The sequence below is a fragment of the Ursus maritimus genome, unplaced genomic scaffold, assembly GCF_017311325.1.
Source record: "Ursus maritimus isolate PB19 unplaced genomic scaffold, ASM1731132v1 scaffold_2, whole genome shotgun sequence".
NCBI classification, from domain to species: Eukaryota; Metazoa; Chordata; class Mammalia; order Carnivora; family Ursidae; genus Ursus; species Ursus maritimus.
This window is the reverse complement of record NW_024424452.1, coordinates 80,327,501-80,349,398: the sequence shown is the minus strand read 5'-3', so window position 1 is coordinate 80,349,398 and position 21,898 is coordinate 80,327,501. Positions and strand designations below refer to the sequence as shown.

The 21,898-nt window shown below is 47.0% G+C and overlaps 1 protein-coding gene across 2 annotated transcripts in view; it reads left to right on the top strand.

Moving 5' to 3' along the window:
• The window catches only part of ASTN1 (astrotactin 1), a 290,796-nt gene that overhangs the window by 183,061 nt on the left and 85,837 nt on the right, over positions 1-21,898 (top strand). For both annotated transcript variants that reach the window (XM_040636245.1, XM_040636244.1), the window contains exons 9-11: positions 12,600-12,674; positions 19,283-19,420; positions 19,938-20,088. In XM_040636245.1, coding sequence (XP_040492179.1) covers positions 12,600-12,674; positions 19,283-19,420; positions 19,938-20,088 — 364 coding nt within the window. The remainder of the gene's footprint in view (positions 1-12,599; positions 12,675-19,282; positions 19,421-19,937; positions 20,089-21,898) is intronic.

Sequence of the window (21,898 nt, the reverse complement as noted above, 5' to 3'; positions counted from 1 at the left end):
CTTGAGGAATGACTCACTACATTAATGAAGTCCTTGATGGCAGAAAACGTGTATTAATCATTTCTGTGTCCCTCGACAGTGTTTAGCAAACTGTTTTTTTTAATATGGCACTTGGTTAATTAATATTTTTCAAGTAAATAAATAAATGAATATGTGAGTGAGGAATTGAATTAATAGTGAAACTTGCTAAATACATGTTGAACTGAAACAAATTAGTAGATAGGAAAGGACTTCGGGGAAGGGGTACAAACTCTACACTAAATATAGGTCCTTGATGGGTATTAAGATTCTTCTCTGGTTCATTTACATTGTCTGTCTCCCTTGACATAAAATCATAGGAATGTAGGAAACTGCCTCTTCTCCTGCACATTCTCTGCCTCTGATCTTTCCTTCCGTGTTCATGCTGTCGGCTCCCCTACCTTCTCCCTGGAACTGAACGTGTGTGTCTGTGGAGGAGGAGGGACCCCGGGTTTGCATGTCCTTTGTACAGGGAGGTCACACTCAGCAGAGAATCGGTGTCGGACTATTTTTCTCACAGAGATGGATTTGCACAGATCCATTCCCAAGCTTGGGTCCAGTTCATCTGTGAGCAGAGGTGGGTGTCCAGGGACACGAGGCAGAGGCTGTGCCCAAGGACAGTAGTAAGCAAGACTAACAAGCTTTCAGGAGGATTGAACTCGAGACCTCGGCTGCACTAGCCCAGGGTAAAAATCAACCAAGCCTTTAGATTCAGAGTCCAGAGAGAAATGGAGGAAGGAAACTTCCATTTAGAAAGTGACAACTGTATTTCAGTCATTGCACTGAAACTATATTTATTCATTCATTTAATCTGCTTACAGCCCTGTAAGTAACAGACAGCTATTTTCATCACCATTGCACAGAAAGAGAGGTTTGGAAAGGTTAAATATCTGGTCAGTTTCGCAGGGCTGGCAAGGAACTCAAATCGAGGCCTTGCACTCCCATGGAGAGCTGTCTGACTCCAGAGCCCACCCACAGAATCTGGGCCGTGGGGTGATTTGTGTGAATGATGGAAGGCCCGATGGTGATTTACTTTACAAGGGGCCCTGCTCTCCAGGTCTCTGTTCTGCAGGACTGCTTTCACCGTCCAGAGCAGCTGCCAGGAGGGAAAGAGAGGAGGAGAGACCCATTTTGAGTCCTGCCAGCCGTCTAACTCCCCTATCCCCAGAGGAATTGTTGCAGCTGGCTGTGGCAAAGTGTGTGAGTTTGTGAACGTGTGTGCATGCGGAGCAGGGCACACGTGTGTCTGTGGGGGGGGGCATCTGTCCCCATTTATGAATGCATGAAAATCTCAAAGCTGTTTAATACTCTTTTAATGGAAGTGTTGATCCACTGGAGTCAAAATGACTTGACAGTTTTCAGAAAAACCAAATGTACACCTTGTAAAATTGTAATGAGATTTGGGATATCTTAATTCATCAGTAAAAGGGACAGGAAAGAACTCAATATGCTTCATCTCTTATTATTATTCAGAAATTTAAGGGTGGGTTCCAGTGAATTCCTAGGCTAGGTTGCAATTTCTGTTTTTGTGGCAGTCGTATTTTATAGAATGCCAGACTCATTCATAAGGATTGGCTGGGAGTACGAGTGGGCACATACTGGGCCAGGGATTCTCAACCTCTTATGTGCTTTGCAATCACCTACCTAACTTTTTAAAAATGTTGATGCTTGGCTTCACCCTAGATATTTGAAAGGAGAGCAACTAAAGTGTGAGGATCATGGTGCCCATATGTGGGGTGAATCTGAGGTACCCCAAAGCTTGAGAGCCATTCTGCTAATTGTTGTTAATGAAAGATGCAAGGATAAAGGAGATTCAGTAGCTGGGTCAATGAGAGAACATTTAAAGAGGGAGACAGATAAACAAGAGGCTTGGAGACCACTTGGCATAGGGCAGAACTGCCCTGCAAAACAGACCAAGGCAGCAGGTAGTTCCCCCGGCACTGTAGTTGGCATCTGCCCCTCCTGTCACTGCACCGGGAAGCCGGTGGGGGGCAAGCCTGCCCAGTAGCCAGGCGGCGGCGCTGCCTGCAGAGCCAGTGCTGTCTTGGTGCCTTTCTCTGGCATCTCCGTGCCTGGGATGGTGAGGAGGGGGAGCAGGTGAGAAAACACAGGCTCTGCCCTGCAGGGTAACACTCACCGGTGCCCCTTACTGGCTTGTGACCTTGCACAACTGCCTTAGCCCTGCTGAACCTTTGTGTGCCCTTGCAACATAGGGACAGTCACCGTCAGGCCGGATAGCTCTCCGGGTGGTTGTGAAATGATGGATGCGTGTGTGGCACTGAGCACAGAGTCTGCCCGGCATGGGGTGGACGTTTAAGAAATGGCAGTTACTGTTACCAGCTTTTTCTGACCCATTCAAGCGTTCTTCCTTTTACTTTACATAATCCTTGATCCCAGAATAGACAGGGGAACTGCAAGTCTGCACCAGCTTTCTCCATCTGAGGGCAGACGGACTCTGTGCCTGCTTTCTGTGATGACCCCTGAGTTACAGAGGTCATATCTTTCTCTCCATGAGGCACATGGTCAGGGTCAAGGTACTGCTTGTCCTGCATGACTTCGGGTCCGTGCTCGTGTCCCCTCACATCCCTTACTCCCGGAACTGCTTTGTGCGGACGAAAAGATAAAGCGTGGAGTCTACAGTTGTGAAGTCTGTGTTTCTGTGTGTGCATCAGGCAGCAGTCAGTGGAGACACAGAACCAATAGCCCGAAGATACAAATACAGAAAAAAGATTTGTTTTGAGGAACTAGCTCATGGGATCATGGAGGCTGACAAGTCCCAAGATCTGGAGTCAGCAAGCTGGAGACCCAGGAGAGCCAATGGTGTAGTTCTGGTCTGAATCCAAAGGCTGAGCCCCAGGATAATTGATCAGGTAGCTGCAGTTGGAACGCCGACAGGCTTAAAACCCAAGAAAAGGCGATGTTTCAGTTCAAGTCGAAAGGCAGGAAAAAACTGATGTCTCAGTTCAAAGTCCATCAGGCAGGCGGAGTTCTCTATAACTCAAAGGAAGGTTAGTTAGCTTTTTTGTTCTGTTCAAGACTTCAACTGATTGGGTGAGGCCCACCCACATGAGGGATCAGGACCTGCTTTACTCAGTCTGCTGATTGTCATGTTAATGTCATCTGAAGCACCCTCACAGAAATACCTGGAATAATGATCGATCAGATATCCGGACACCCTGCGGCCCCGTCAAGGCGACACATAAAATTAACCATCAGAGTGTGCATTTATCTTTATTGCCACTTTTTTTGCAAGGTTGTATCCTTGAATTTTGTTCATTATTGTCATTTTGTTTGTTATTGTCATTTTCAAAATCATTTCATATATTTCTAAAATTTCTTCGGGAAAAACCCTTTGCAACATTTAGAACCCGCATTCCCAGTAATATGTGAATAGTAACGGCTAGCATTTTTTCACGATTTACCGTATATCAAGGGTCATTATAAGTAACTGGCACATATTTTAGATCATTTAATCTTGTGCAGTTGGTGAGGTTAGGCACTATTAGTATCCCATTTTATAGATGAGAAAACTGAGCCACAGAGAGGCGGGAGCGGTGCCAGTTTTCCACTGCTCTTTCATTGAGGTAACTTCTGTAAAGTGCCCGCACGCACTTATACACAACACAGAGGATAAAAACGGCAGCAAACGCTGATTAAAAATGAGTCATCAAAGATTACCAATGATCTGAGGTTGATTTATCCACAGTGTGAAGTCGGTGTGGGGTATGCTGCACCTCATGATTTCCATCTACATATGAGCAAACTGAGACTCTAGGGCGCAGCTGCTTGAGGTCACAGCAGCAGAAGGGAGTTTGGATTTGTCACTTCCACCTGAGGCTCCTTCCCGTATGTCCCACCGCCTGTAAGACGCCAGAGGCTTAGCTGAGATAGCGGCATCCTAGATGGAGCACAGACTGTTCCTGCCCAATTGCTGGAAGGAGGGCCAAGTCATAGGCAAGATGTAGGCTGGTGAATGGATGTGGGGATGCAAGCTTGTAATCCGATTGCCTCTGTTTTCTCAATTCTGTAGGATGCAGAGCGTTAGCTAAGGGTAAGGGTGGGGGAGGAGGTGTTGAAGGTTTTGAGGAGAAAGAGGAAGGTTTGAAATATGATCTAGAGAGTGGGAGAGTGAACAGACAAGGAAAAACGTCGTGTGATGTAGGTAGCATTCAGAGCCCACTCGAGTCAGTGGTGTGGGATTTAAGATGAGACCAGTCAGCGTGGTTGCCAACTGCATTCATGTGTGGAAGGACAGAACTGGGGCCACAGGGCCGTTGAGTGTTGGAGTGTCTTAAACACTCAAGTATGGTGCAGCGGGGGAGGGGTGAGAGAGTTGAGGTTACACAAAAGGGTGTGAATTTATGGGCCACAGAATTTAATCTAAGTAAGGAGTGGGGAGCATACATGAGGTTGGTGAGGGTCAATGCAATGGTGGTTGGATGAAGGGTTTTTAAGTCTCAGGAGGGTAGAAAATTATGGTGTTAGGAGGCATGATCTGGGAAGGTAGGAGGTGATGGTCAGGTATGGGGGTTCTTGAAATTATGACCAAGGAAACGTTGTGTAGTCTAGGCTTTACCATGGGAGTGGGGGTAGAGGACAGGGTCATTTAAGAAGAAAAGCCAAGGTGCTGAGTGGTTTGAGAATTGAAAAGATCATTTTAGTGGCTACTGAAGTCACCAGAAATTACCGAGGAGTGTCAGAGAGGACGGTGAGCCAGGCTCTGAACTGTGGGAGGAAGATGGGATGGGTGATGTTAGCATGACTGGAGCAAGTGGATAGAATGGTCTGATGGCAGGAATTCATGACCTTGGCCAAGGGCACAGGGCTAATCAGTGGTAGAGCCAGGTTTTAAACCTACTCAGTCTGGTGCCAGAGCCACACCCCTGGCTGCTTTGCTATTTTCTGACAAATATGGTATTCTGCTCATAAAAACTTCTAAATAATAGACGTTAAATAATGAATAAATATTTTGTTTGTCTTTACATGAAATTTACATGCTTAAAGATAACATGAGTTTGTAAAATATACCATGATCATCATGGTTTGTTTGTTTGTTTGTTTTTGAGAGAGAGGAGGGGCGGGGCAGAGGGAGAGGGAGAGAGAGAATCTCAAGCAGGCTCCATGCCCAGTACAGAGCCCACACGGGGCTCAATCACACAACCCTGAGATCATGACCAGAGCTGAAATCAAGAGTCAGATGCTTAACGGACTGCACCACCCAAACAACCCCCATCATGGTTTATTTATTTTTATTTTTATTTTTCAAAGATTTTATTTATTCATTTGACAGAAAGAGAGCACAAGCAAGGGGACCTGCAGTCAGAAGGAGAGGGAGAAGGAGAGGGAGAAGCCCCCGATGTGGGGCTCCATCCCACGACCCCGGGATCATGACCTGAGCTGAAGGCAGGCACTTATCTGGCTCAGCCACCCAGGCGCCCCATGGTTTATTTTTTTAAATGTAATGTCAGAAATCCATTTTCTATTCATCACATGGCGATGTGAGTCATAATGAGAGTAACTAGCATTTGTTGACTTTGTTCTGTGTGTCAGGCACTGTGCTAGGGTATATACACTCATTTATACACAAGTCTAGGTATGGTTTTCTCCACACTTTATAGATGACGATGCTGAGGCTGAGAGGAAGTGCGTGGCTTGCCGGAGTGGCGGGCTGCAGCGGACCGCCTCCTCCGGGACTCAGACCCGGTCCAGCCTCGGAGTCGGTTCTTTATAGAGCACCTGCTGGGGGTGGTTCAGCCTAGACAGTGAAGGGAGAGCAAAGAGGATGGCACAGCTCTTTGTATCTCATGAGGGCAAGTATCCACTGAATATATAATAAATTGATTTGATGTGTAGGCTTTATAAAAGAAAGTGTGCTTTATATAACAAGAGACATAACCTAGTCTTGGAGCACCAGGGAAGGTCTATTTTGAGAAGTAATTTTTTAAGCCAGACTTAAAAGAATAGTCTCAGTTATCACATCAGTGGGAGGGAGAGAAATTCAGGTAAAGAAACATCTGGGGCACCTGAGTGGTGCATTTGGTTAAGCGTCTGACTCTTGGTTTTGGCTCAAGGTCATGATTTCAGGGTCGTGAGATCAAGCCCCGCATAGGGCTCTGCGCTCAGGTGGAGTCTGCTGGAGATTCTCTCCCTTTCCCTCAGCCCCTCTCCCCACTCTCTCTCTCTCATTCTAAAATAAAATAAATAAATTTTTAAAATCTTTATTTTTTTAAACATTTTATTTATTTTTAGAGAGAGAGAGACAGAGGCAGAGACAGAGCACAAGCAGGGGGAAGAGCAGAGGGAGACGGACAAGCAGACTCCCCACTGAGCAGGGAGCCTGATGCAGGGCTTGACTCCAGGACCCCCGAGATCATGACCTGGGCTGAAGGCAGACACTTAACCGACTGAGCCACCCAGATGCCCCTTAAAATCTTCATTAAAAAAAAGAAAAAAAAAAGACACAACATCAGCAAGAGTCCCTAGGCCCTAAAGCATCCTATAGAAACATCGGGCCTCATTATCTTTATTATTTAACTTCTGACAAAGCCATGGGTTTAGCAGATAATCTAGGCATCAGTTGTTCTAGTACTTACTTCTCCCGGAACTGGTACTGATTGTGAAGACGGTGGCTTATAATAATCTCCCCTTTTTATCATTAGGATAAATGGAGGCATGGAAAGTTTCAGCCAACAGCGTAGCTGGAAAAGTCATTTTTACCATTTTTCTCTTCACCTTTTTCCCCTGAATATCTTGCAAACTATCTTTCTCCAGAAGCATTTTTTAATGAACCTCTGTTCTTTCTTTGTTTCACTGTTCCCTGCTTGCAAATGCATTTACCTAGCTGAGGAAAGGAACATTTGCTCAAAAGCTGTCACATTACATATGGATATGATCTCCTCAACCAGGACCCCACGGTGTAGCGCTGGCTGGGCTGGAACTTCGTACACTGTGCTTCCACCAGCAACTTAGCCGAATGTGGGCCAGAGGCAAGCTAAAAGGATGTGCTTTTATTTAACTGTGGACAAATTATTTTCATTTCTAAAATGCTCTCTTTAGCGACAGGTGGAGGCATATATAAGTTCAAAAGAAGCTCCTGGTTTCTATAAGCTCATCACGATGTGCCTTACTCATCAGTGTCTGCATCTGAAACATTCTCTCTCTCGCCACACTGAAGTGTGCATAACACCCACATACATACATGCATACATGAATGCATGTATCCATACACGTATATACGTGTATGTATTCTCTCCGTCCCTCCATTCCTCCTTCCTTCTTTCCTTTCTCTTTCTTCTTTCCTCCCTTCCTTCCTTCCTTCCTTCCTTCCTTCCTCCCTCCCTCCCTCCCTCCCTCCCTCCTGTCTATCTATCCATCTATCCATCCATCCATCCATCCATCCATCCATCTATCTCCATTCCCCCTTTCCCTCCCAGGTGATGAGTCTTGAGCTTTCCACAAGGAAGCCCATCCCCAGACATGCTGACCAGAAGCTTTCAAGCTCCATTTCTAGGTGCCACTGTTAGGTAGGAAGCTGCTCTTAATCAGAAAGCCACATCTGAAACGCTCTTGTCCACAGAAGTGGTCTCTTCCTGCACTGCGAGAGCTAGTGTGAAGGGATCGTCCGGTCAGGCTGGCCATGCAGAACGTTCACTTGCTCAATTATGTCTAGGTTACATAGCAGAAGAAATACCCAAAGACAGAGTCAAGTCAAGGCCACCGCCAACTTCTGGCCCAGGCCAACACCAAGACCAAAGGGAAAAACCCCATGACTGCTAATGTGTCCTGGGGAAGAAGAAGAAGAGTTGAGGAGAGAAGCTGAAAATCTGGGAGTTGCCCGTGCTTAGGAAAGATTCTACATAAACTGTAGGTATAGTGTGAGATGGGGAGAGAGCAAAAGGCAAATAAAAGATTACTAATAGTTCTCAGCATCCCCAGTGTGTGTGTGTGTCCCGCTGGCTGCCGTGTTCCCATTACTACGGGGCTGGTCTGCGGCAGGAATTATGCTCCTGCTTGAGGCCGTGGGTCCCACCTGGTGGTCACGCTGGCCTGTGATTGCACCCGGATCTAGGCCATCTGTAGCTGCCCACATGGGAGGACAGTCTTCAGGGTCTTGATTTGTCAGAATGAAGAAATTAACAAGCAAATAAACTCTATGCTGACTTCTGATGCCGCTACTGTTCCTCAAAGAACGAGGGGTACTGGTTCGCCCAGCGCAGGACGGAGAATGTTGGAGGTCACACATCTCAGTTGGAGTCAAAAGAGTGAAGTTTCCTCCCAACTGTAGGGTTGAACCTCCCGCCCCACACCCGGCCTGATGCTATCCTTGGGCAACTCCACGGCCTCACGCTCTTTCCACAGAACTAATATTGGGCACGGTCTGCTCGGTGATGCCCCCCACTTCTGATGCAGGCAGCGCTTTTGCCCCACAAGCAGATAGAAGCTGGGGCGGAAATCATGATTCTGTGTGACATTCACCCTCCTCCCATCTTGAGCCCTAAAACCCAAATGGGAGTTGCCTCTGCTTAGATGCCTCTCCTTCCCCGGCCGCCGAGCTTGGTCCGGGTGGCTCATCTGGTTCAGGACACGTCAGGCAGTTCCTCCACGGCTGATGCTGTCCTAACGAGGAGGGGAGCATCCCCTCTGTGGTCTGAACCTGTAAAGACACGAGCTGCAGAAACGGGGACCAAGTCTCCACCACGTGCCTTAGCCATTCGGAGAGAATAAAACCTGAAGACTGAAAACAAAGCAAAGAGAGAAGGACCACCGGAGGGCCATGGGGCCCAGTTTCCAGGCGTCCCCAAGGCAATGTCCATTTCAGCCTGGATATAGGACTCAGTGATGGGCTTCTGACGTGGACCTCTACCTCTGTCAGGCAGTCATGGATAACTCGGCTCCCAAGTGTTAGGTCCAGCTCTTCATCGTGTTACCCCTGCCTTTTCCCGCATGGCCTCCTGGAGCCTCTCCTAGCTTCCCACTGCCACCTGCTACCGTTCCAGGCACCGCCACCACCCAGGCTTCCCAGCCCCAGGACGAGCTCTTTACCACTACCGCCCAGCTTACCTCCCGTACTTCCATTCCCCGTCCTGTTTACTCATTCCCTTCCATTTGCCTGGATATATAGGGGTTTCTTCAGAAAGACTATAGATTCCTTTGAGGGCAAGAATCTCTTTATCCCAACTCCTGGCACCTAGTATCACAGTTCACACACAATAGGCCCTCCATAAATATTTGCTAAATAAATCAAACAGAAATCCCCATGTCTTTGACAGATCATCCTGGACTAGTGGGAAGAAAATGAATAAATTCTCTTTAATTCCTTTGCCGGAGAAATTTGCAACGTTCACCATTTCCCAGGATGGTCTAACCCCCTCTCTGTATTTAAGGTCAATACTGTATCATCACTGTCCTGTGAAGTGATGGCTGGGTGGGAGGTGGGGGAGTGGGGCTTTGGTGTTTCCATGCTCATCATCACCTCCTCTCCACGCAACAAACCTACGTGTGCGATCTGAGTTAGAGCCTGGTGTTGCCATTGCATTTGCAATGCAGGGCAAGACACCTCTTCCTGTATAGAAATTAAGGAACCTTCTAACTAGAGTATTTATATTTGATTCGTGTAGGTGATAAATTCCACTGTTTAAGCAAATGCTTGTAGGACACTCCCTAAATGTCAGACACTGTTCTGAACACTTAAGCTATATTAAATTGTTCCTCCTCATGACAACCTTGCCAAGCAGATATAATTGTTACCATCAACCTCATTTTGCAGGTGAGGAAATGGGGACACAATGATTAAGGGACTTGCTCAAGATCACGCAGTGATTGGTGGCTAAGCTGGAACTGGAAGTAGGCAGGCTGGCTCCGGAACCCATGTCTTCATTGCTGTATCCTGTTGCCTCTCATTGTGATCTGGGCAAGGTCTACCCTGCACATCTGCGCCCTTGGAATTTGGGTTGTCTTTCTCAATCTGCAGGCCCCTCGAGAACAGGAGGGCTCTTTAGTCTGACCTGCCTAGCAACATGCTGGTGTGTGCTTAATCAGTGGGCTCATTGATTTATTACCTATGGCTTGAATACAGGTCTATTTAGGTTATTCTATGCAGTTAATTGTTCACATTGTAATCAACGCCAGTCCTAAAATTTGGCTCCTCAAAATATATTTTCAAACAACCTAGGAGCCAAGCCAAGAATTAACTCTAATTACACATTGTACCAGTTTTTGAGTACTGGAGATGACTCGAAGGCAAAATGTGTGTTATTTAAAATTATTAAACTGATAGTAAATAAAATGTGATTTTGCCCAACAGAGAGATAAAGTTACATGTCCCTCTTTTTCTATTGCCCTTTCTAGAAGGTGTCAAGGATCATGGGGGACTTTTTTCCTCATGACTTCTAGACTTTCTCTTGAATTAATACATAATTTTTAGCAGCCCATAAGCCACCACATGCTATTCAGCAGAAAAGAATCATATTCAAATCCCTCTCTGTGGGTTCACCTCCAATAAAGAGAACAAACATGGAAAACACATGGGGGAGAACTATTTATTTGATGCAGGGGTTATTCATAATACAGTGTGGGGTACTTTTTGGAACCAACTGTAGTTGCTTCAGGATATTTCTAAATTGAATTCCAGGAATAAAGTGTTTATAAATAGTAAGCATAAAAAAGAAAAGAATGCATCCATCCCATCCACTTTCTAATGTAGTCCCAACAGCTCCCCTTGCAACTACGAATTCCTTTGGCTAGTTAATTGGCTAACTAGTTGAGTTAAGTTGTTGGTGCTCAACCCTATCAGACCCAACACCCTGTTTTATAATAAATATTTTTTAACCCATTTTATAATCCTTCCATGAAATTCATAAATAATAAAATCTACATATGTAAGATTTCAATAATAAACATAATGCCTTAACAATGATTAAAAGAGAAATAAAAACAAAATAATTTATAATGATGTAGTAACTATTTTAATGTGTAAAAGCTGTGGTAGTATTGTGGTAAGAGAAATAATACAGTCGACAGACATTTGCACCTGATGTCGATTCGCCATAATGTAATATGTAAAGTAATATATGATATACAATATATGTAAGAGCAATATAGACTGATCCAGATGTGCTGTATTGATGATTCGAAGATCATGAACAGCATTGTGGACAATGATATCATTTTCCAAACTTATGAACAAATCTTGGTAAAATTTCTAATGATGTATCATCTTCCCTCGATTTACATGGTAGTTACGCAAGTAGAAAAAGTGTCATATTTTGAAACAGTACAAGCTGCTTTGTGCTTATATGTAAATGGAGTTAGCATCTTGGCTCAGGCCATGATAGGCAAGTTTTCACCTATGTAAATGTGTAGTGAGACGTTCGGTAGTTTGCAGGACATATGGAAATGCTTTGTTGCAGTGCACTATTCTAGCCTTTCTGGCCCTGCCCTCTAAATGCCAGCAGTGTCCTCCAAGCATGAATGTCCCCAAACGCACTCTACTGGGTGATATCACCCACACTGACAACCACTGGGTTAGCTCCCAGCATTAGCCCCAAATCATAATTATGTCAATTTATTCTGCTGACTTTTTCTGGTTCTCGAAAACGAAGGCATGTCTGCAGTAAAATCCGTAATACTCGGGTTAGTTGTGAGACTGAGTTCCATGGGAACAGGGGCTCAGTTTATCCAGTGCGTACAATACCTCATACCCAACACAATCCCAGGCTTCACTCAGTCTAGCTCAAATGAGTAAATAATTTTTGAGTTAAGCATTTGGGTTAGTCAAAAGATAGGTCCTATTTAAATGAAATAGTTTTGCTACTTTCAAGTATGGGTGACAAAACCTCAAAGCTCACAAAGGAGACTTGTAGTTAAGAATTATTTAAAAATACCATTTCAGTTGTTTCTGCTTGACTGAATGACATTACAATGTTTGAAAACATCTGGAACCTGTCCAAGTCCCAGAATCGTCATGTCATTTTGAGTAGGGAAGGGGAACATGTTGAGGACCCTGTGTGAGCTGTGGCTTTGGCCAAAGAGGTTTGCTTAATTTTCACAGTAGTCTGGAGGCAGCCGTTATTAACCCTATTTTTACCAAAGAGGAAATTAGACTCAACAAGGCAAATAAGCTGTCCACAGCAAGCCAGTTGGGTCAACAGCAGAACAGGGTTTGAACCCAGAGCTCTCTGATTCCAGAGGCTTCCTCTTTCCCAAGAAATCATGCTGCTCCTCTTTTTTTTTAAGTGAGGCAAAGCTAAGGGTCTGTCTGTGAAGTCTGCGTGGGCAGGACCGTGAATTACAGCTATGTGAGGGCCACCTTACTGTAACTCTTCTCTCTATGTAGTCGTGGTTGTCCTGCCCATTACATCCCACTTTCCTAGTGGTTCCATGAATTTTACGTTGATCCTGTTCTCGGTCTGGTTCCAACATTCAGGGTCTTGTGTGAGCTCCCGTCAGTGGGAGTCTGGAGGCAAGGATGAGGTCCTCTCTCTCTCTGGGTCTCCAGTACCCACCATGGTGCCCCGCACGAAGTGGATGTTCCCAGAGTGTTTGTGGAGTTGATTTTAATTGAATGATGTTTCTCCTTTTAGGCCTTGGCCTTACACAATATTTCAGCGGGGCTTTGACCTGGTTTTGGGAGAACAGCCTTCTGATAAAATATTCAGGTAAGTGGCTGTCTAGGGACTTGCTTATGTATGTCTACAAGCCTGTGTCCCACTTCCCACTGAACTTTCTTTCCTAGATAGAAAGTATAACCTGGGAACCACGTTTAGCAGTTCTGCCCTACTCATAACAAAAGCACCGGCCCCACACTTGCCTGGTGACAACGTGGAGAACTTAGAGGGCAGACAACTCCGTTTGGGTCCTGGCTTCCTTCCTTGCTTGCTCTGTGAACCCCCGTAATTTACTTAACCTCTTGGAGCCTCCAGTTTCCGCATTGGTTAAGTGGGGCTACGTCATATGCCCGGTTCTGTTGTTCTGGGGAATATATGAGATAATGCGCGGAAAGCCCCTGGCCTAGAAATTGCCACAGAGCAGGCAATTAATGTCAGTTTCTGCTTCTCCACTTTGCATCTAATTTGCACCTTTTTCATAAAATCTTGCTCAAAATGAATCTGTCCCACCCCTGCCGCCTCCTTTTCTCAGCTCTACTTCATTATTATTTTCTTCTCTCTACCACCCTCCTAATCAAATCAGATGTTTCTGGTCCCTCCCAAATTTCTATCGACACACCTGGAATAGCACAAGCTGGAAAAGTCAACAAGCAGAGGAAGGATCTGGGTGCTGCCGTGGACTATTGGATTTTCTTCAAGTTTCATTCACACCAGGCTTTAGCTGGAACACATGTTTATTGCCAGACTAAGATCTTATCATCCATTTATTCCTTCAACCTACCCATCACTCAATGAATGTGCAGCAGAATGTGCCTCTGCTGGCTACCAGCTAAGTGCCCGAGATTGCATGTGGCCTGGCAGAGTGGACGTGAAGACACCTCCCTGTGCGGGCACGTCCCCAGGTAGAGGAAGTCAGCAGTCCCGCAGGAGGGTCTGATGTCAAAGCACGATGCCTTAAGCTAGTGTGAGGCTGTATGGGAGGAGTGGGGAGCAGTGTGGGGCAGATGGAAACCTTGTTTCCTTTTCCCTGCACTACTAATGTGCTGAGTTTCATGTATTCACTGCTCCCTTTCCAGGCCCTGCCCCAGATCCTCCCTGGCAGCCAGACCTGGCCTAGGTGTTCCTTTTGCTCCTGCATTCGCCCCCTAGAGCTCGCTCCTCTGCCCCAGCTTCTCCTGCCCCTCCTGCCGGCTGGCTCCAGATGGACCCGGTTTGGCCCCTGCCGTGTTCTCTTAAGGCATGCTCTTGGCAAGAGCGCAGATTTGCAGAATCACTTCCGCACGGGGCCTCCCCTTGCCTTTTTCCCTCCTGAGTGTCTCTCCCTGGGGGAGGCTGGGTCACATTAATGGCATTGGCCGTAGGCTGCGTTTGAGGATTTGTGCTACACAAGATGTCAGCTATATTCCTTAGACTACGACTTGGGCATTTAAACTTCCCAACAATGATTTATCATTTGGCTGACTTTTTTCTCTCTTTTTCTGTTGCTGGTCTGCGAGGACCTTCAAAGGGTGATAAAGATAAGGCAGATGGAGAGCCTCGTGGAGTTAGGCTGATTAATGTGGATAAGCTTCCTCTCCCCTAAAAGTCGGAAGCTAACACTTTGAGAAACAGAGGCCTTCATGAAATTTCTGTCAGAGCAGAACTGCACAGGAACTGCGTTTCCGTCCCCACAAGCTCCATCTATTCTTTTCAAGTTCGTTAGTTGCCAACTGGCTGTGATACCCCAGCACTGCAGAGGGGTCAGTTGCATGGTTTGACCCTTTCAGTCAACTATTTCAGGAGCCAGTGGGGTAATCAATCATGTTGGTCCCTAACGTGACAATATGTAGTCTCTCTCTGACAAACGCCATGGGTCATGATTTACCTGTTACAGGTATTAAGAACTGTAATCAAAACCACTCTGGGATCTGAGTAAACCAACTGCCAGGGGCTATTCTGGAAAATTCTAGACCTGGTCAGTGACCGTAATCTCCTAAAGAAGTGAAGGACTATTTACTTGCCATTCTGCTCACCTATGATTTAGTGTCCTGATGAATTCCAAGCCACTGCACATTTCTGACATTTGAGTCTTTCCGCCGTTGAACGTCAGTGTACAAGTCTGTATTATAAGCTGCTCGTCTGTTATGCAACCTTTCGTTCTTAGTCAGATCTATTCCCTACCTGATCCACTGTACCCAACAACTTGAACATTTCCTACTCTGCACTGTGGTTCATCCTCTTTCCTCTAGCAAGAATATTTATTCTCCTTCTAATATAAACACTACCCATTTTCATGGTCCGCACCACTGCAAGAAACTGGCTTAGATGCTGTAGGTAGACCAAACAAATATGACTGACATCATCCCTGACTTCAGGGAATTTACAGTCTCATCCAAGAATTGTTCTCCAACCCTGGTCCTCCAGGGGAATCCCAGTGGGCTTCAGAATTGACCAGTGATCTTACCCGGCACAAACGAATTAACTGAAAAGTTCTGAGATGTGGGACCAGGCCATGAGTGTTTTTCAAAAGCACCATGGTAATTCTGATCTCTACCCAGGATGGATAAATGCTGCTCTAAAGCTTCTCCAATCCGCAATGACTTTTCCCCCTCCAAATATCTGTAGCATACGGTCTGTAATATTTATTTGTCAATTATTTTATCGCATGTTTATTTTTATTTGCCTATTTATTTCCCCAGTGAAATGGTTGTCTTCTTGAGGTAAAGGGTAGTACCCTATATGGCTTTAAATATTTAACGTCCAGCACACAATTTGGAACACAGTAAATCTCTAGTAAATATCTGTAGTTGATCATTTCAGGTATTTCCTAAGGACTTGAAACCAGATTAATAAAAGACCTTGATACTCAACCTAACCTTGGTAATCTGCAATCCCAAAGAAGCTGGGAAGGGCCCACGCTAGACTCAAAGGGTCTGAGGAGGCTGAACCTCCAGCTGAGTCTTTTTAGCAAACCCCACGTGGTCCCAGAGACGTCCTTTCCATTGTGGTTGGGATGATGCCATTCCACTAGACCCTCTGGTGAAAGGGATTGGTGGAGACCAGATTGCTCTCCCAGAGACCTTCCTTCCCACACGTGTACCTGTGTCACTGGGAACAACACCTCATCCTGGACTGGCCCGCTCTGGGGAACAGTGGAGCTGCCAGGCCAAGAGCTGTTCATCTGTTTCCTCACATTCTCTTTGATGCCAAGCTGCGGTGAGAGTACAGGCTTATTCTGTCCAGTGCTCTCTGGCAAGTGTTGGCCTCTGAACAAAAGTTTTAAGCTAGTTCAACAGTGTCGTGTGCACGACTCAGCCTACAGCTGAGCCATCAACCGCAGTGGTCGCCACCAGCTGTCACGAGAGAAGGCCCAACTTGGGGAAGCATTCCAGATGCTCTCCCAATTTCTCTTTAGTGGCTTTTTGAAGTCATTCCTGCCAAATCTGTATGAATGAGGGACAGATGAGATTTCAGGACACAGCTTTTTCTCTGACAGTTTGTTCTATATTTGGTGTTTTGGAGTTACTCCGTAAATTTTGCAGAGAAAAGAAAACTTTAGAATTTCATAGGCATGAGCCAGTATAGGCTGGAACGCTGCTGGGAGCCGCACTTGAGTATCATACCAACCCCCATCTTTCCCACTTACGGAGAGGTGACCTTGGGGAGGTTGCTAAGTTCCTTACAATCTTAATGGACAGATTGGTAAAATGGAGCCAAGTGACCAACCTCAGAGGACTGTGGTGAGGATAAATGGGGAAGCTCCCTGGAGCACCTGCCGTGTTGAGAGTTCTCAAGTGAAGTTAGTCTTAGCCACACCTGACTGCTTCCCCTGCGTGTTTCACCTTGGACCTACCAGGAATCGAAGATCACACTGTTTTTTTCTTCTTAATGTGGTCCATTGCTGTGTCTCAGAACCTACTGGGCACTTTGGAAGCTCCTCACAACGTGAAACCCAGATCGTTCTTGACCATTAAATCTATTCAAACCCAGAGATGAACCCCTATCCTGCTCTACATGAAGGATAATCTTCACCAGCACTTCTACCTTTAAATTTGAAAATGGAGATTATATCCCCCTGTAGCCCATGTAAACTAGAGAACATAACTAAATCTCCTTATTGATCAGTCAATAAATATTTATGGAGTGACCCCCTTTGGCCAAACATTTGTGTTAGGCCGTGAGAATACAGAGATGCCATCCAAGAGGGCACGTTCTTCTGAATGGTGACAGCACAGGAAAAGGTGGGCACAATTTCCACATCTCCGGGGCAGCCAGGGACCGGGTATGGGCAGAGAGGAGCATCCCTTGCTCAGCCTGAGGTCGAGCCTGAAGATCCTAGAGGGCTTTCTGGAAGGGGTGGGAATTTTAACTAAGTCTTAAAATGGCTGGAATCCAGCAAAGGACACAGGGAAGCAAATTCAGAATGGATTATCAAGAGCAAAGGCAAAGAGGTGAGAAGATGAAGGCGACTTTAGGAACTATGGTCAGCTTGCACCGTAGAAGCACAAAGTGTGAGGCAGGGCTTGGCGTAAGGAGAAGCTGAAGAAGTGGGTGGGAATGGCATCTTTGGAGATGTAAACTTTGCCCTGTAGCTCTTAGATGCATTTAGCAGTTCTAGCTGGAGGAAAAGGTGGCTTCCTCTTCCCTTCGAGTTGTTGCTGCGTGCAGAGGAGGGGAAAGCTGAAATGGAGGGACATGGGACTCTCTTCCAAAAGGAAAATTAACCATCAGAAATATGCTAGAACTGCCAACTGTTTCCTAAAATCTGTTTCATAAATTATAAGCTACAGGTCCCAGATTTGTTGCTCTGCATCCAAGCAAACTTGTAATTTTGTAACCAAAATAGAAAACAAAAATTCACCTCTATGTCCAAATAAACAAATAAACTGCTTCCTCCCGGTACCATCCAAACTTGAGTATGTTCTCTTGGAAACAAAAGATTCCTTATAATATTAGTGGTGCCCTCAGCCCAGCCTGCCTATTGCAGTGTTGCCCTCGAGAATGTCCATCCTAAAACGCAGGGTCAGCACAACTACTCGCCTGTTGTTGCCTTGGACCCACTTTATCCCTAACTTCCAAATTCCAGTCACTTTGGGACAATCATTTGCCCTGAATTGGCCCCTTAACCTTGCCCGGTGAGGGAGGGTGTGTGTGTGTGTGTGTGTGTGTGTGTGTGTGTGTGAGAGAGAGAGAAGGGGCTGGCATGCCTTCAATTTTGGCAGGTGTCCTCGTCTGTCCCCTATTAACAGCCTCCTTCACCTGGTGCAGACCCCTCCTGCACCCCGCACAGACCCAGCCCCAACTATTGCCTTCTGCCTCCAGGGTGGGAAGAGTTGAGTGCTTCCTTCAGAGCAAGAGGCATCGCTGATATTTCAGCACTGCTGAATGTGGAGATTTGCCCAGCAGGTCAGAGAAGTAGGGGACCAAGAGTGAGATTGGGAATGAAGGAACCATCTCCCCAGTCCTGGCCATATCCCACTTGCTCAGTGGTTTTGCCTCTCCCCCGGGCCCATGCCTTCTCGTCTTTCAGCTGTTCTAGCTCCTCGGGCTGTCATTCAGGGAGTGGGTGAGCCTTGGTCCGTGGGTATTCCCTGCGGCCAGCATTCCGGAGCGCTACATTTCTCATAAAAGATCGCGCGCCATCAGTCTGGTTTCCTAGCATCTCCGGCAACCCCAGGGAGTGGAGAAGGGAGTGTGTGGGTTAAGGGAGAGGTAAGAGCAAGATTCCGAAGTGGCGTTCTGTGACCAGCATACCGATCAAGCCAGGGCTGGGTTCTTTTTAATTGTACACATTCTTTAATTGTTCCTCGCTCTGCGTTAAAGTTGGAAGGGGCTGCCAGACTGCCACAACCTTGTGATATCCCACCCACACTGGCTTTTATCCCATGGACTATTTTTTGACTGTGAACACAGAGTATTTGAATGCCTTTGAAATAAAATGAATGAATAAATAAACAAGTAATGTTTCATGGTTTCCTTAAGCTTTCCCTTGAAATGCTGATTGATTCTTTTATTCCTTTTAGCTCCTGTTATAAGAATTAAAAAAAAAAAAACAACCCACAACAACACGATCTCCCCTGTCCCCCGAGGGTTACCGCCATTAGCTGAGGGTGTGGGTAGGAGTGTGGAGAGTACATCCAGGCTTGCTCTGTTCGTCCTCTTCTCCTCTCCCTGGGGCTCCTGGCTTCGGTTGTTTATGTGTGCCTCACACAACAACCAGCAAACGGGGAGCTTCTCGCTTCTTTCCCTTGGTAGGGTTTCTCCAGGCACAGAGAGAAGCCATCACTACCACTGTGGGTGTGCAATCCGAGGGATGGGGCTGGTGGGAGGCCAGCCTGTCTCTTCAGTTAAAATGCTTCCAACTATATCTGACTTAGGACTGAGGAAGCCCAGCTTCACATCTGAAGGAAACTGGAATTGGGTTTCTTAGGGCTTGATAAAACCCCTTCCAGCAGCTGCTGAGGGGGTGCCATCCTCAGCTCCCCCAGCTGGCCGGACAGGTGTGTAGGAGCAGTCCTCTCTGCCTCCCTCGGATCAGTCGTGTTGTCCACACAATGGCGGTCAGCTCCCTCTTCTGAAGAGGCCGCGAGGGCTGGGAAGGACTGACGGCAGAAGGCCGGGTCCTCCGGCGGGGTGCCGGTCCCCCAGCCGTAACCCCCTGGTGTTGGGTGTCCCTGCAGGTTCACCTACACCCTCGGGGAGGGCATGTGGCTGCCCCTCAGCAAGAGCTTCGTGATCCCACCGGCTGAACTGGCCATCAACCCTTCGGCGAAGTGTAAGACGGACATGACGGTGATGGAGGACGCCGTGGAGGTCAGGTGCGTGGGGGCCCAGGGCGCCGAGGCCACACCTGGCGGGGGGGGGGGGCCTGAGGGAGGAACCCCCTGAAGGCCCAAGGAGGTAGGGAAGGAGTCAGGACAAGCTAAAGGGGAAGCTGGCAGGCTGCCTTCAGATTCGCAGTCCGCGGTGCCGGGATCTACTCTATCTGGGTCGATATCGCACACCCCAAGGCTCGTGCTCTGGGAGAGGACATAAAATTAGAGTTTGTAAGCACTTCCCACATCCCCTAAGGACTGACAGGCAATAAAATGTTAATTTCCTTGCCCAAGTTTAGACCTCCTTCTTTGACCAGGCATTACAGCCTTGGCTCATTTCCCAGATATGGAGAATGTCCATAATTTGTTAGTTCAAGGCTCAGAGTGTGGCTGATCTTTACTTTTTGTGAGCGAGAGCGAGACGTGACGCGGTTGACTAGATAGGAACTTGGAATGTGATGCTACTTGTTGCACCCGAAGTCCCCTTGACTCCGCCCCCTCCCCCCGTGTCTCCCCACAGAGAGGAGCTGATGACCTCGTCCTCCTTTGACAGCCTGGAGGTCCTGCTGGATTCCTTCGGGCCCGTGCGCGACTGCAGCAAGGATAACGGGGGCTGCAGTAAGAACTTCCGCTGCATCTCCGACCGCAAGCTGGACTCCACTGGCTGCGTGGTACGTCCGCCCCATCAGTTGGGGGTGGGGGGACGAGGGTGGCGGGGTGCACAGGGGAAGACATAATGCAGATACTTAGATGAAAATACACCGTGAATAAAAGAGAAGGAGCCTGGCTGGCTCCGTCGGTAGAGTGTGCCACTCTTAATCTCGGGGTCATGAGTTCGAGTCCCACATTGGGTGCAGAGGTTATTTAAAAACAAAATCTTTAAAAAAGGAGAGAGAGAAGGTCAAAAATGATCCCTCTCTAGTTGTCACCACTGTCTAAGTTATGAATTTTTTCAAGACGCCTGGGTAGCTCAGTCAGTCAAGTGGGGCTGACTTTTGTTATCAGTTCAGATCATGATCTCAAGGTTGTGAGATCAGTCCTCTGCACTGGGTGCGGAGTCTGCTTAAGATTCTCTCTCTCTCCCCCTCCTGACCCTCCTCCCACCTCCCTCCCTAAAAAAATAAATAAATAAAAAATAAGGGGCCCCTGGGTGCCTCAGTTGGTTAAGCGCCTGCCTTCGGCTCAGGTCATGATCCCAGAGTCCTGGGATCGAGTCCCACATCGGGCTCCCTGCTCAGTGGGGAGTCTGCTTCTCCATATCCCTCTGCCCCTCCCCCCTGCTTGTATGTGTGCTCCCCCTCCCTCAAATAAATAAATAAAATCGTAATAAATAAATAATTTAAAAATTATGAATTTTCTCTTATCAGAGATGAGAAGCTAATCACCAGTTAATCGAGAAATATTTATGGAGCACCTGTTGTGTGTACCATCACTATTCTAGGGAAATTTCATGACTTATAGAACAGGATTCTTTGTTTCCAGTGTTACAATCTAATTGGTGAGGGATACCCCCAAACAATTCAGGAAGTAATTAGCTGCTGAATAGTATGACATTGACTCTGGTAGGAATTCAACTGTATTAACTGTAATAGGAAATTCCACCTTTGTCTTGGGTCAAATGACATTGACTGTAGCAGGAGATTTAAGGAGAAACCTACCTAAGGCCAGAATGATGAAAGAAGTAAGTTACGCCAGGAGTGGGAGGGAAAAATAAAAATATGTCTCCTTCGAGACCCTGGCGATGAACTCCTACTTCACCGAAGGTAGTTTTCTACTTTGTTATCAGCTACGGGAACTTTGGCTACGTGTAAAATATGTGATGCTAGGACCTAGAAGGGCCATTTGGTCGAGAGCGTGCTAAGGTCGCCCCTGCACTGTGGATGAAGAGTGAACCCCGCAGGTAAAGGGAGGCAGGAGCAGATGAAGCCGTCAGCCGCCCATGCCTTTCTGTTGGCATGTTTGCGCCCCTCAACACTGTTGTCTGTCACCGGCCCTCCCTTCTCTTAAGGGCAGAATGATGCAATCCTCACAGAGAGGAGTGGACAAGGAAGGAAGGCAGCAAAGCCAGACGTCAAGTGGGCATAAAGGAGAGGGAGAGCTGGTTCATTGAGACGCGCGTTGCTCTGCAGTGTTTCTGGGGGCAGGGCCAGGAGCCGCCAGCTCAGGGAGAACACGGTGCCTCCTCCTGCTTCCCAGTCTGACCGCTGCGCTCTGGTAAGGGGACCCGGAGCAGGGGCAAGCTGTGAGGAGGCCGGGCCAGTCCATCTTTCACACACCTCCTTCCTGGTCTCTGAGCACCTGCTCTGTTCCCAGAGCTGTGCTCTATCAAAGATGGAGGAGTGCCTGGGATCCAGGGTGGGACTCTCTCAGCCTTAGGCCTCCCCAGACTTTCACAGATTAGGCAGCCACTGACGGGAGCCTGATTCATCTGAGTTGGGAAAGAAAGTAAAGAAAAGAAAAGGGAGAGAGCAGAGGGGCAGG